Source organism: Theobroma umbraticum, unplaced genomic scaffold (assembly GCF_002168275.2).
Source record: "Theobroma umbraticum cultivar Fairchild unplaced genomic scaffold, ASM216827v3 scaffold_130.0, whole genome shotgun sequence".
In the NCBI taxonomy this organism is placed as follows: Eukaryota; Viridiplantae; Streptophyta; class Magnoliopsida; order Malvales; family Malvaceae; genus Theobroma; species Theobroma umbraticum.
This window is the reverse complement of record NW_018397264.1, coordinates 6,027,531-6,038,050: the sequence shown is the minus strand read 5'-3', so window position 1 is coordinate 6,038,050 and position 10,520 is coordinate 6,027,531. Positions and strand designations below refer to the sequence as shown.

Sequence of the window (10,520 nt, the reverse complement as noted above, 5' to 3'; positions counted from 1 at the left end):
GCAAAAGTGGGCATCTTCACTAATTATAACTTACAGTCAAAAGCTTATAGAATATATCAAGTTGATTTAGGTAGAGTATCAGTGAGCAAAAATGTAACATTTGATGAGAATTCACATTAGAACCGAGAGTTGAAACAAGTTTAGATTGATTAAACCTTTGAAGGACTTGAAAGGAATGTTGATTTTCAGCCTAATATCATTAATGAGCTTGATATTGAGCAGTTACTAGATGAGCCTGTTGTGAGAGACACTCAATCATTGTATGATATTTATGAAAGCTATAATATGGCTTTGTTTGAACCTGCAACACCTGAAAAGGCATTCAAATCTTCTGAATGGATTGAAGCCATGAAAAAGAGCTTAATGTATAACTCTTAACAAGACATGAAGTTTAGTTGATAGGCCTAAACATCATCATGTTCTTGGAGTAAAGTGGGTGTTCCGGAAGAAGGTTAATTCTGATGATTCATTGAACACACCTAAAGCTAAACTTGTAGTCAAAGGCTTTGCTCAATTACTTGAAGTGGATAACTATGAGACATTCGCACCAATTACTAGAATGGATGCCATTCGATTATCGATAGCCATGTTAGCTATGTTCATGTGACAAATATCTCGTTTCGACATCAAATTTTCTTTCTCAAATGGTGACCTATAGGAGGATATTTTTGTTGAATAGCTTTATGACTTTGAAATTGAATCTAATAGAGGCAAGGTATATAGGCTTCATAAAGCCCTTTATGGCTTGAAGCAGGCACCACGTGCTTGGTGCTACTAGATTAATGAATACTTAAGAAGTCAGGGGTTTCAAAAAAGCTGCAATGAAGCAACTTTGTGTGCATAAAAGACAAGTGACCAAAATCCATTAATAATCTCATTATATATTGATGATATGTTGGTTATAGGAAAAGATGCTGAAAGAATTACAAAGTTCAAATCAAAAATGCAAAACAGATTCAGAATGATAGATCTTGGATGGATGACCTACTTCCTAGGATTACAGATTTTACAAGGTAATACTGGGATCTATGTAACTTAATCAAATTACATTATTGAAGTTTTGAACATGTTCAAAAAGAGTGGTTGCAAGCCTGTTGGAACTCCTATTGTTACTTATAAGAAGTTGTCAGTTAATAAAGGTTCCAAACTCGATGATCCTTTAATATTCAAAAGTTTGATAGGATCATTACTTTATATCTATACGTCAAGACTTGAACTGATGTTGCTGTGAGTTATTTGTCAAGCTTCATGCAAATTCCAACTATAGAGCACTTCTCAGCTTCTAAAAGAGTCTTTAGAAATTTGAGAGGGACATCTGATGTAGGCCTTCACTTTACTTATTCTCATGTAAAGTCAATTAATTTAGTTGAATTTTCTAACACTGACCGAGCTAGGTGCATTAATGATAGTAAAAGTACTTTATGCTATGTAATTTCTCTTGAAAATGGATCATTTTGCTAGAATTTAAAGAAATAAGAGACTACTTCCCAATCCTCTGCAGACGTAGAGAATATTGCTGCAGTTACAACTGCAAATCAAGCCATTTAAGTGAGAAAAGTCTTAGTTGATCTTTCATGTGTCTCTGACTCGATTATATGTAGACAATAAGTCTACCATTGCTACGATGAAGAATCTTGTTTTTCACAATCAAATAAAACACATCAAGGTCAAATACCATGCCTTGAGAGAAGTTAAGAAAAACTAAGAGATATCCATTCAACTCTGTAGCTTCAGTGATCAAGTTGCAAACATTTTGACCAAATCACTGCCTTTGCCCAGGTTTAAAGAATTAAGAAACAAATTAAATGTTCACTAAGTTAATGTTTAGGAGGAGTGTTGAGATAAAAACTAGCTTGAGTCATGTTTGCTTCGAATTAAGTAATGGACATTTGTCCATCATTTTCCCTTGTTGTACTGGTCATATAAACCAGAAGTTAGTCAGCTCATGTAATGTTGGTTTGCTTATGTAGTGCATGTTGAACTTAGTATATATTTAACACTTGTCAGTTTAAGTACATGTCTTAGTCAAGCATGTAAGATAAAAATTATAACGACTCAAGTCCAACTATTGACCCAACAACTTTTTAACATCTCACATCTGATGTCAATATGACTGTTAAGATTTATATAACAATCCAAATCCACCATTACTAGTAACTTGAGTTTAAATTTTTGAAGGCCATGTGGTTTAGATCCAAAAAGCTATTGGACTAGTGGTTAGGCTTGGGTTGTTACAAATGGTATCAGAGCCTGCGCCAGTCCGATGTGGGCTTTTACATTGCTATGGTGAGATCTTGATCTTGTAGATGTGATGTGTGACCTTAAAGAGGATATCAAAGATTTGAGTGGGTGGGATTGTGATACCCAACATCCCACATCTGATGTCAATATGATTATTAAGACTTATATAACAATTCAAGTCCACCACTACTAACAACTTGAGCTTAAACTTTTGAAGATAATGTGGTTTAGGTCCAAAAAGCTATTAGGTTAATGATTGGACTTAGATCGCTACATAAATGTTGTATTCTCTCTTCGCTTATGCATTTACAAAGCTTATCTATTTCTTAACTTTGCTTTGCTTCTTAAGTTTGTTTTGTTCTTTGCCTTACTGTTCTATAACTCTTAATGCTTTGAACATTAACTTGATATCATAGCAAAAAAATAAATTTAATAAGAAAATGTATATTCAGTTTATAAAAAAATTTGATAGATTGATTAATTTATATTTATAATATATAAATATATATATAAAATCAAGAAATGAAGTTTAAAGTCCTAGACTCCTAGTTTATTAAAGGACAAAACAACAATGAGTAAAATTTGTGAAGAAGTTAATCACGCTGACACTTTCTCATGCAAAAGGGTGAAAAAGAAGAAAAGAAGGAGAAAGTACAGTATAGTTAGGTAAGATTGCCAGTGTGCAGTCCTACTATGCCGCCAAAGCGTAGCCCTAGCCCGCATTTGGGGATCTTCCTCTTTGCTTGTTAGGCAACCCATTTCATTATTGTGAGAGAAATTATTAATATTTACAAGTTTTGATGGGGAGAGATAAGAAGGCTAATGTTCAGTGTGGATTTGGATCATATGGTTGCGGCAGAAGGGAAGTTCAACTTGAACGCTAGCAATTGGTCAAATATTTTGTTGGAATTTTAACTCGTGTTCTTAGAGCTGCACATGGAAATTAATGCGTTGGCAGCTGATTATTTGCAAATGCAGGGTGGCAATTCTACAAGTAGGCTTTGACTCTTTGGAAATTAAGTATCATTGATAATATTTGTTATGGGAAGATATTACTATCTTTAATTTGTCTTCATGGAGGTCATTTCCTGAAACAAAATACACACGATACGACATTGTTGCATTATATGTTTGGAGCCAATTACAATGTTCTCAAAATCATAGAAGTCAGTGATTAGATAATTAAAGGTAGAAAGTTGCAGCAGAAGCCAAGTTCATCTTGAACACTAACATATGCACATGGAAATGAATTGGCAACTTTGCCGTTTCCTTCTTCCTTCTCTTTCATACTGTCGATGACCAATTTGTCAATCTAGATGTGGACATGTTAGTATAAAGATACATAACAGTACCTGATCTATCTTGAGACACTAATCCATGCTTTTATCTCAAATTGTGAAGGAAACAACATTCCTATAATTGAAACCATGTTTTTTTTTTTAAAGTGGTTTGCTACTCTGAATGTATGCTAGTATATCATTTTTTGCTTTTCTTTTCTCCTCTTTTTGCTGTAGTTAATAAGGTATTATCACTCTATATTTGTTTCTAGAATTTGTGGGAATCGAATTAGGCAATTTCATCTAAGCTTGAGGTAAATTAATTAGGAGGCACAAAAGGGTAAAAGAAACTGCATCTAGGTAATGATAATTGGGATTTGATTTGTTTTACAAATTGTGAATATGAGTGAATGATTTTACTATATTAAATTTAGTAATGGTTCAAATACTTGTACATTTACCTAATGTTTGGGAAAAGGAATTAAGGGAGATGTAGGATTTTGGAGGGTTTAAACTTAAAGAATTAAAGGATTTTTTTTTTTTGTTGGTAGAGATACATGTATCCCTCCCCTTCTCTTTAAAATGTTTTCCAAACAAGAAAGAGTGGAACCATCCCTTTCCTAGTCCTTCTTTTTTCTCCAATTCAATCAAAACATCAATAAGCATGTACATTTGACAGAGTATAAAGGGATGCCTGCATTTGAAATTTATTTCATTTATGTGGAAGGTATAAAAGGAATTATCTTGATGATTATAACTTGAGAAAGCAAAATAAAACATCTTCAGGACATTTTCATGAAGGAAAACCTTGGTATGGACCCCCAAGGACTGTGACATTTTCAGGGCGTTCAAATACCTCCTACAATGTACCATAAAGATCCACATTGAAATATTTCTAGGTTAAAAATAAGTTGAAATTTAATATCTCTATATATGCCATAGTGTCTGAATCTTATCCCACTTAAGCATCAACGTAAATACCCTTTGCAATAGTATGGGTTCAAATGCTGCTAATTCAATAAATTTTCAAATCTAAATCGTGTGATTTTTAAAATTTAGATATGCACATTTGATTTGGGATGAAATATTGCAACTTTGAGATTTAAAATTAATTATGACATCTTTCGTTACATCTACGGGCAACTGGCTCTTACTTTATATTAAAAATTCTAATTAAAATCAAGTCATATATCCGGTCATAGCAAAATAAAATAGATTCTTTAAGATGAAATATTACACTCTTGAAAGTTAAAATAGTTATGACATTTTTCATAGTGTCTATTGGGGATTCAACTCCTATTTCACATTAAAAAATTGTCAGATTATATTAATATAGGTTGAAATATACAGTGTAATGATTTTATACATGTTTTAATTTTTTGACATAATTGTTTGGTCTGCTTATTAATCCAGTCAGTTCCAACAGATTAAGGCCAAGAAGGGAAACGGATAAACACTTCTTATAATTCCTAAAAAGTTTATCTTAAGAAATAAATTGAAGAACAAATTGAAGAACAAACAGTAAATTGATTAAAAAAAATATCATCAAATTAAACACTTGCCCTTAAAATTTTCCAAATAAGAAAAATTGGAACCCTTTCCTTTCCTATTCCTTGTGTTTTTTCTCCAATTCAATCAAAACATCAATATACTTGTACATTATAGACAGATGCCTGCATTTGAAATTTATTTCATTTATGTAGAAAAGGAATGAAAGGAATCCATATATGTTACAACCATCATGATGATTTGATTATTTTCTTCATATATATTCCATCAAATTAATTAGTCTACCAAGAATAGGCAGATTATTTTCTTCATCGGTTCACATAAATAAAGGTGGGGAGACAAACTTAATTAGCAGCAGCTTGATCCTGGTTGAATCAATACGAATATGCTGAAGGGAAACCTTGATAAGGATCGCCAAGTGCAGCAAAATTGCCAGGGCGTGAGAAAACAACCTGCAATACGTAAGAAATTAATTCAACTCTGAGCTCGAAATTAAGATCTTAGACCATCTGCAGATCTTTTCAACCAGCACAACTGCATAAAACATGAATGATATTATGCAACATAACATGTTAGTAGAAGTTAATTAGCTATCATATTATATTTAATACTGAGGAATCTCAAACAGATTAATGAGTATAATTAAGAGCATGGATTCAAAAGTAATAGGGTAGCCAGTGGTAGAATCAGAATTTTATATTTGGAGGAATGAAAAATCGAAAACAATGTTTATAAATTAAACAGCCATACTAGAAATTTAATGTTTGATAATAATATAAAACAACTTAGATAAAAAAATTTCATATAAAAATTATACAAATAAATCCTGAAAATTATTCAAAGAAAGCAATCTTAATAATTTACTTAAAAGAATTAACTAATATAATCATAAATAACTTAATAATGACAATAATCTTAATTTCTAGATAAACTTAACATCAAATAGAAATTAACCAATAATAATAACAAAACCTTTCAAAAAGAAAACAAATATAATAACAAAAATTTCAATGGGAATCAATCCCTTAAAAAATATTAAAAATTATGAATAAACAATTTAATGGAAAAACAAGTCTCTAAAATTAATCAAAAAAATTAAATAAAATATTAATAAACAATTTAACGAGAAAGCAATCCCTAAACAAAAAACTTAATTGTCACAAGAATCTAAGGAAAATAAAAAAAAACACACAACTAATTTGTAGGAAAACAATCAAACAATCCCTAAATAAATAAGTAATAACTAACCTTAAATGCATAATTAAATTCCTTTCAAAAAAAAATAGTTAAGACGGTAAATCATAAATCAAAATCATCAAGTAAAAATTATTAAATAAAAAAACTTTAAAGTTGAAATGTTAAAAATAAAATAAGTAACTAAATCAATTTTACCAATTATGATGACATGAAAATTGAGTTACTAATTAAAAGTTTTCTAAAAAAAGCTAACAAACAAAAAAGTGTAAAAAAATGATTTTTTTTTTTGTTTCTACAATATTTGGTAAAAAGAAAATAGAGCAAGTGGTGGTTATGAAGTTTTAGAGAAGTAGGATTTGAAAATAATTTTATTGTAACTGATTTTCTCTTTTTGGAAAATACCATTGGTATTATTTTAGTCTTATTAGAGTTAGTTGTTGGCTAATTGTTGTGTGATATTTCACTAAATAAAAAATTATAGTAGGGGTAAAATTATAAAATTTTTAAAAAATAAAAATATGTGAAAAAAATTTAAAATTTTTGTAGAGGCGAAATTATAAAATTTTTAAAAAATAAAAGCAGGTTATAAAAATTTAAAAATTATTAGAGGGATGAAATTATAAAATTATTAAAAAATATAAATAAATTATAAAAATTTAAAAATTATTGAGGAGGCGGGGGTCCCACTAGCGTCCCCCCCGCTCCGCCTCCGGGGGCAGCCATACCGTTCCTACTTCTACAGGTCCATATATTAATACATTTCAAACAGATAAAGCCAACAGAGATGGTGGCAAATAGCAATTCATATTTACCTGGTAATCTCCTATCGTACGGGACTTAAAACCAGCAGCAGAATAATCAAAATAATATTCCCATGTCCTCATGAATTTTTCATCGAACCCCAAGGCCAGAATTTTGCTGAGAAGAAAACAATTAATAATCCCTCATCAAAATATATTACTTTGATAACCTTGTAGGAAAACCAGACAGAATCTGAAACCTCTACTCGTATATACAACATTGTCTCCATGCTAATCAAACTAGGCATCTGTACATGAGAATTAGATGGGTACCTCTTGTTTTCCAGGAAATTTTTTCTCCAACATCTAAGTGTTTGGACATAATTAGGCCCTATGTTTTCCACATGCTCCACACTGCATTCATAGGCGTCAAATTAATTTTTTTTTTTAAAAAAAGAAAAGATGTAGAACAAAGAGAAAATAAGGCTGAGCTAGCTAGAAAGTTGACCTGAGTCTGGATCCCGTGGCCATGGCTGATAATATCCTAGTCAGGGTAAGCAAGCATCCACCAGGGAAGATATATTCTTTCACGAAGCCTGGGCTTCGTAGATACTCAGGGAATTGCTCCTCCGTCATTGATATGAACTAAGGAAAAATGACTACTGATCTTAGAATCTTGACTATTAGCAATACCTTGAAAGGTAAAGCTTTTATAACATGTTGGGCCTAATATTGTGCATTTTAGTCAATGCAGCAGCAACAGCTAGAATCTCGAAGTTACTATAAGCTTGACGCAGGCAACATTCCTGTTGCCATTTTATCATTACCTGAAGGACAAAAAGCCCATCCTTTGCCAGTATTGACTCACAGCATCTGAAAAACTCCTCAATATATTCATTGCCAACGTGTTCTGTCATCTCACTGAAAAAAGTAATTGATAATCTTGACAATTGCTTGTCAACCAAGTGAGTACTTGATATAAATTTATAGGGTAAAGAACTTACCAACAAATGATCCTGTCATATTTGCATGTCTTTGGTAACTGACGATAGTCACAAAGAAGAAACTTGATGTTGTCCTGATGGCAGAATTTGTTGAGTTTAAACAGGAAGATAAGTGAAAGACCCGAGAAACAAAGTGCATATAGTTGATCAATATAGTAGAACAAGAAAATTTATGCAGATATTTGCAAGCTAGTTTGCACCTGAAGTCCGGCTTCCTTCACTTTTGCTTCTGCATACTTCAGTTGTTCCTCTGATAGAGTGACGCCAGTGTATTTGCATCCGGTTCTTCTGACAACTTCAATAGCAAAGTATCCCCACCCACTACCGAATTCAATAACTTCATGCCCCTTCTCTATTCTTGCCTGTATGTGTCAGAAAGGAAAACAATGAAACAAATAACCATGGCAAGGAATGGAAGCATTCCATGAGATTCTAATAAATTCTCACTTTATCGATCAGAGAAGAGATTTTTCTTAGCTGTGCAACCTTCAGGTCTTCGTTTTCCGCCTACAAATTAACATGATCATGACCATGTTAGAAGTTAAAGTCCCAACATACATGGAAGAGATTCCTTTTACTTATACATTGCACAAGCAAAACCATAGAATCTGGAGTCTTGACCTTAAAAATCGCAGAGGAGTATTGCATTGTTTCATCCATGAATAACTCAAAAAGTTCATTACTCTGCAAATACAATTTGAAAAAAAGTGTAAGCTCTTTCTTTTGACAAATCCTGTCACAAACCGACATCATGGAAGTACGAACTAGAAGGACCTAAAGGCCTATAACCTCAGTAGCACAATCAAAAAGTTAAAAATTTGTGCTAGACCATTGAATCAATCCTTATGAAAAAGTTATTGAACAAAGTTTAGATCGCCCAAATGGAAATTAATGATAACATTTAAAAGGGTGAATATATTGTTCTTATACCATGAATTCAGGAGTCGTAATCACGTACCAGGTCATAATGACGAGAAATGTTTCTACGAGCCTGTGTAAGAGTATTTTGTCTCAGGACATGCTTAAGGAAATACTTTGCAGATGATATACTAGCTGTGAACAGTGCAGGTGCCCACCAGCCCCTACAGAGATCAATTGAATGCCAATACTCAATAACCATTAGATGTTGTTAATTGATCATGCCACTATCAGAGTTTATTCTCAGGGGATAAACCTTTTCTTATTCAGTCCTGAAGCGGAAGAGTTAGACTCCTTGTTGGCAATAAATATCTGCAAATAACTCAAAGAAGATTCCGATCAAGCAGGTACCAACACAAGTTGAGATAGATTTGGCTAAACCATATCTTACAAGGAACAGATTCAGAAGACCTTCTTCTTTATCTTCGAACGAAAAATCTCCATGGATATATGCATCTGCAAGGCCTAAATCAGCTTCTGTCATAATCTGACAAAAAACACATTTGAACACTTGTCAGCAGTGGTGGGAAATATAGTTCATGGCCATGCCAATAGTCAAATTTCAGAGAATTACGACACTAAGTAGTGTCTGTCTACCTTCCAGTAAAACTGGGGATTGTGCACTTTCAGAACTACTTTGAGAGAACACTTTTCCATGCTTCCTGTGAAAGTAAGAACTGTGCCTTCTTCCTCTAATAAACTGTTAATGCCAAATTGCACCACAACTTGTCAAGCTCAGAATTCATTTCCAAAAGATAAATTAACAAAAAAAAAATACAGTGAAAAAACGGAAGCATCATCGTTTTGGAAACTGATTTGACCAGAAGTTACTTAATAAAATCCTGGAATAACATCAAGGCAATATAAAGGAAATTGAAGTATAAAAAATATGAAAAATTTATTTCTAAGAACTGACATTACGCAGCCTGTTGATATATATTGTTCAAAGAATTTAATCACAGTATGCCGTGCCATGGTTTCCATGAAAGAGAGTGCCATAATGTGCCTTGGGTACTGGTCAGACTTGCAGAAATAATCTTTCCCTCGATATACACCAGCCTGCAGGAAAAGTGCACCTCAGTTTGGAAAATGGATAACAATTACTGTTCATTAAAATTGTTGCTGAAAAAATGATACGTTAACAAAAATCAAATTGCAGGCACCTCCACTTCAAGTCTTCAACATATCATGAACTGGCTCTTACACAAGATAACCACATCCTATATATAGGATATAGCTGTTAGAGTTGGAGTAGACATTGACTTTATCATTTTTTTTACTATGTATTTTGCTTCGTTGTACTGGTTGTTAAGTGCTGTACACCAGTGTTTATGAGGTGTCTTTGCTCATGTTTAGCTTTATAACACTTGTCTCTTACGTTTACAGGTGTCAATCTTGTACAACTTGTATAAATATTTTGGTTAATGAAACGTGTGGATGAACCTTTAACACATTTCCCTCCGTTGTAGTTTTCTTACTTCTCCATAGCACGGTAATATATGTTCTTATCTGCTCTGTTATAATTTCATTCTTCCTCTAGTTTCCTTACAATAGCTAGGTAGGAAAATATATACAACTCACAGTTTGGACCATGGATTTCCACGTGTATGTATGTATATATATATATATATATA

The 10,520-nt window shown here is 32.5% G+C and overlaps 1 protein-coding gene across 1 annotated transcript; it reads right to left on the bottom strand.

Moving 5' to 3' along the window:
- Positions 1-5,131: 5,131 nt before the first annotated feature.
- On the bottom strand, positions 5,132-9,543 carry LOC110421320 (uncharacterized). The gene is made up of 13 exons (XM_021434894.2): positions 9,484-9,543; positions 9,278-9,373; positions 9,143-9,198; positions 8,927-9,050; positions 8,590-8,652; positions 8,416-8,475; positions 8,169-8,330; positions 7,969-8,042; positions 7,792-7,885; positions 7,473-7,609; positions 7,298-7,378; positions 7,037-7,142; positions 5,132-5,479 (listed from the first exon to the last, which is right to left on the bottom strand). The coding sequence occupies exons 1-13, from the start codon at positions 9,541-9,543 to the stop codon at positions 5,402-5,404; spliced, it is 1,191 nt and encodes a 396-aa protein (XP_021290569.2). The 3' UTR covers positions 5,132-5,401.
- Positions 9,544-10,520: the final 977 nt, after the last annotated feature.